At 36.1% G+C, this 1,345-nt stretch overlaps 1 protein-coding gene across 1 annotated transcript; it reads left to right on the top strand.

The window, feature by feature from the left end:
- Nucleotides 1-464: 464 nt before the first annotated feature.
- LOC109705462 (zinc finger BED domain-containing protein RICESLEEPER 2-like) lies at nucleotides 465-1,328 on the top strand (the record flags this gene model as incomplete). The annotated part of the gene is made up of 1 exon (XM_020226191.1): nucleotides 465-1,328. A coding segment is annotated over exon 1 (864 nt), but the record flags the coding sequence as incomplete, so codon positions are not given.
- Between the last annotated feature and the right edge of the window lie 17 nt (nucleotides 1,329-1,345).

The following is a 1,345-nucleotide window of genomic DNA, read 5'->3' on the forward strand; positions in this document are numbered from 1 at the left end:
GTGCATCCAAATCCAATTCCGTCAGTGCCATAGGTTCCAAAACAGCTGAACCGGTCGAAACGAGCTATTGGACTGATATGAACGGAGTCTGATACGCGCCAGAAGCCAACTCTACTCCGTGGCTCCTCCGGAAAACCGGAGTTACTATTCACTTAAGTGAAAACTAAAAGTCGCATATCTTCTCCATTTTAGCTCATTTTCGCCCGAAACTTGACGAGTGCTTATATAATTAAATTACACACATAAACATCATCAACAGAGAGTTTAGTAGCACTGTCAAAAATCTCAGTCCTTACAGCAAGGCATTGACTCCTAATTTTCAAAAGGTGAGTAGAAACACTATTAAGAATGAATGCTTAAAAGCCTACGAAACTGAAAATGAGAAATTGAAAAAAGTGCTAAAGAATGTTGATAAAATATCACTTACATGTGATTGTTGGACATCCAAGCAAATAATTGGGTATATGGCTTTGACAGCTCACTATATAGATTCAGAGTGGGAATTACAGAAGCGTGTCATTGCTTTCATTGAGCTAGAGCCACCTGGTTTGGTTATTTCTGATGCTATTTCTGAGTGCTTGTTAGATTGGGGGATTCAAGATAAAGTGTCTACAATCACCTTAGATAATGCTTCAAGTAATGACGTAGCAGCTAAAAGTTTAAGATTGAACTTCGAAAGGAGAAACAAGCTTCACTTCAAGGGTATGTTCTTTCATATTAGATGTTGTGCACATGTTTTGAACTTGATGGTTCAAGATGGTCTTAAAGAGATTGCTAAAATAATTAGTGACATAAGGGAGTCAGTAAAATACTTCAAGAAGTCTCCTAGTCGACTTCAAAAATTTGGTGAAATTGCTAAGCTGTTGGGTCTCTCGACAGAAAGAGGGTCATCAAGTAATGTTACTACTAGATGGAACTCCACATATAAAATGCTTGATGCTGCTTTTCATTATAAATTGGTTTTTAGTGAATATGCAAATAGAGATCCATGTTATAGATGGTGCCCTACTGACGATCAATGGGAAAGATATGAAAAGATAAGAAAATTTTTAGAATCATTCTATGATGTAAGCAATATTTATTCTGCGACAGATTATCCAACATCTAACAAGTTCCTTCGTGAAACTTATAGAGTTAAGAAAGTGCTAGCTGAACAAGCCTCATCAGATGATTATTTTATGAGAAACATGGCACGAGTAATGGCAGAAAAATTTGATAAATATTGGGGTTCTTGCAACTTGTTAATGGCCATTGCATCAATATTAGATCCAAGATACAAGATGTTGTTGGTTAAATTCTGCTTTCCTAAAATATATCCAAGTCATGAGGTTGAAAGAAATATAAT

The sequence above is a fragment of the Ananas comosus genome, unplaced genomic scaffold, assembly GCF_001540865.1.
Source record: "Ananas comosus cultivar F153 unplaced genomic scaffold, ASM154086v1, whole genome shotgun sequence".
Lineage (NCBI taxonomy): Eukaryota > Viridiplantae > Streptophyta > Magnoliopsida > Poales > Bromeliaceae > Ananas > Ananas comosus.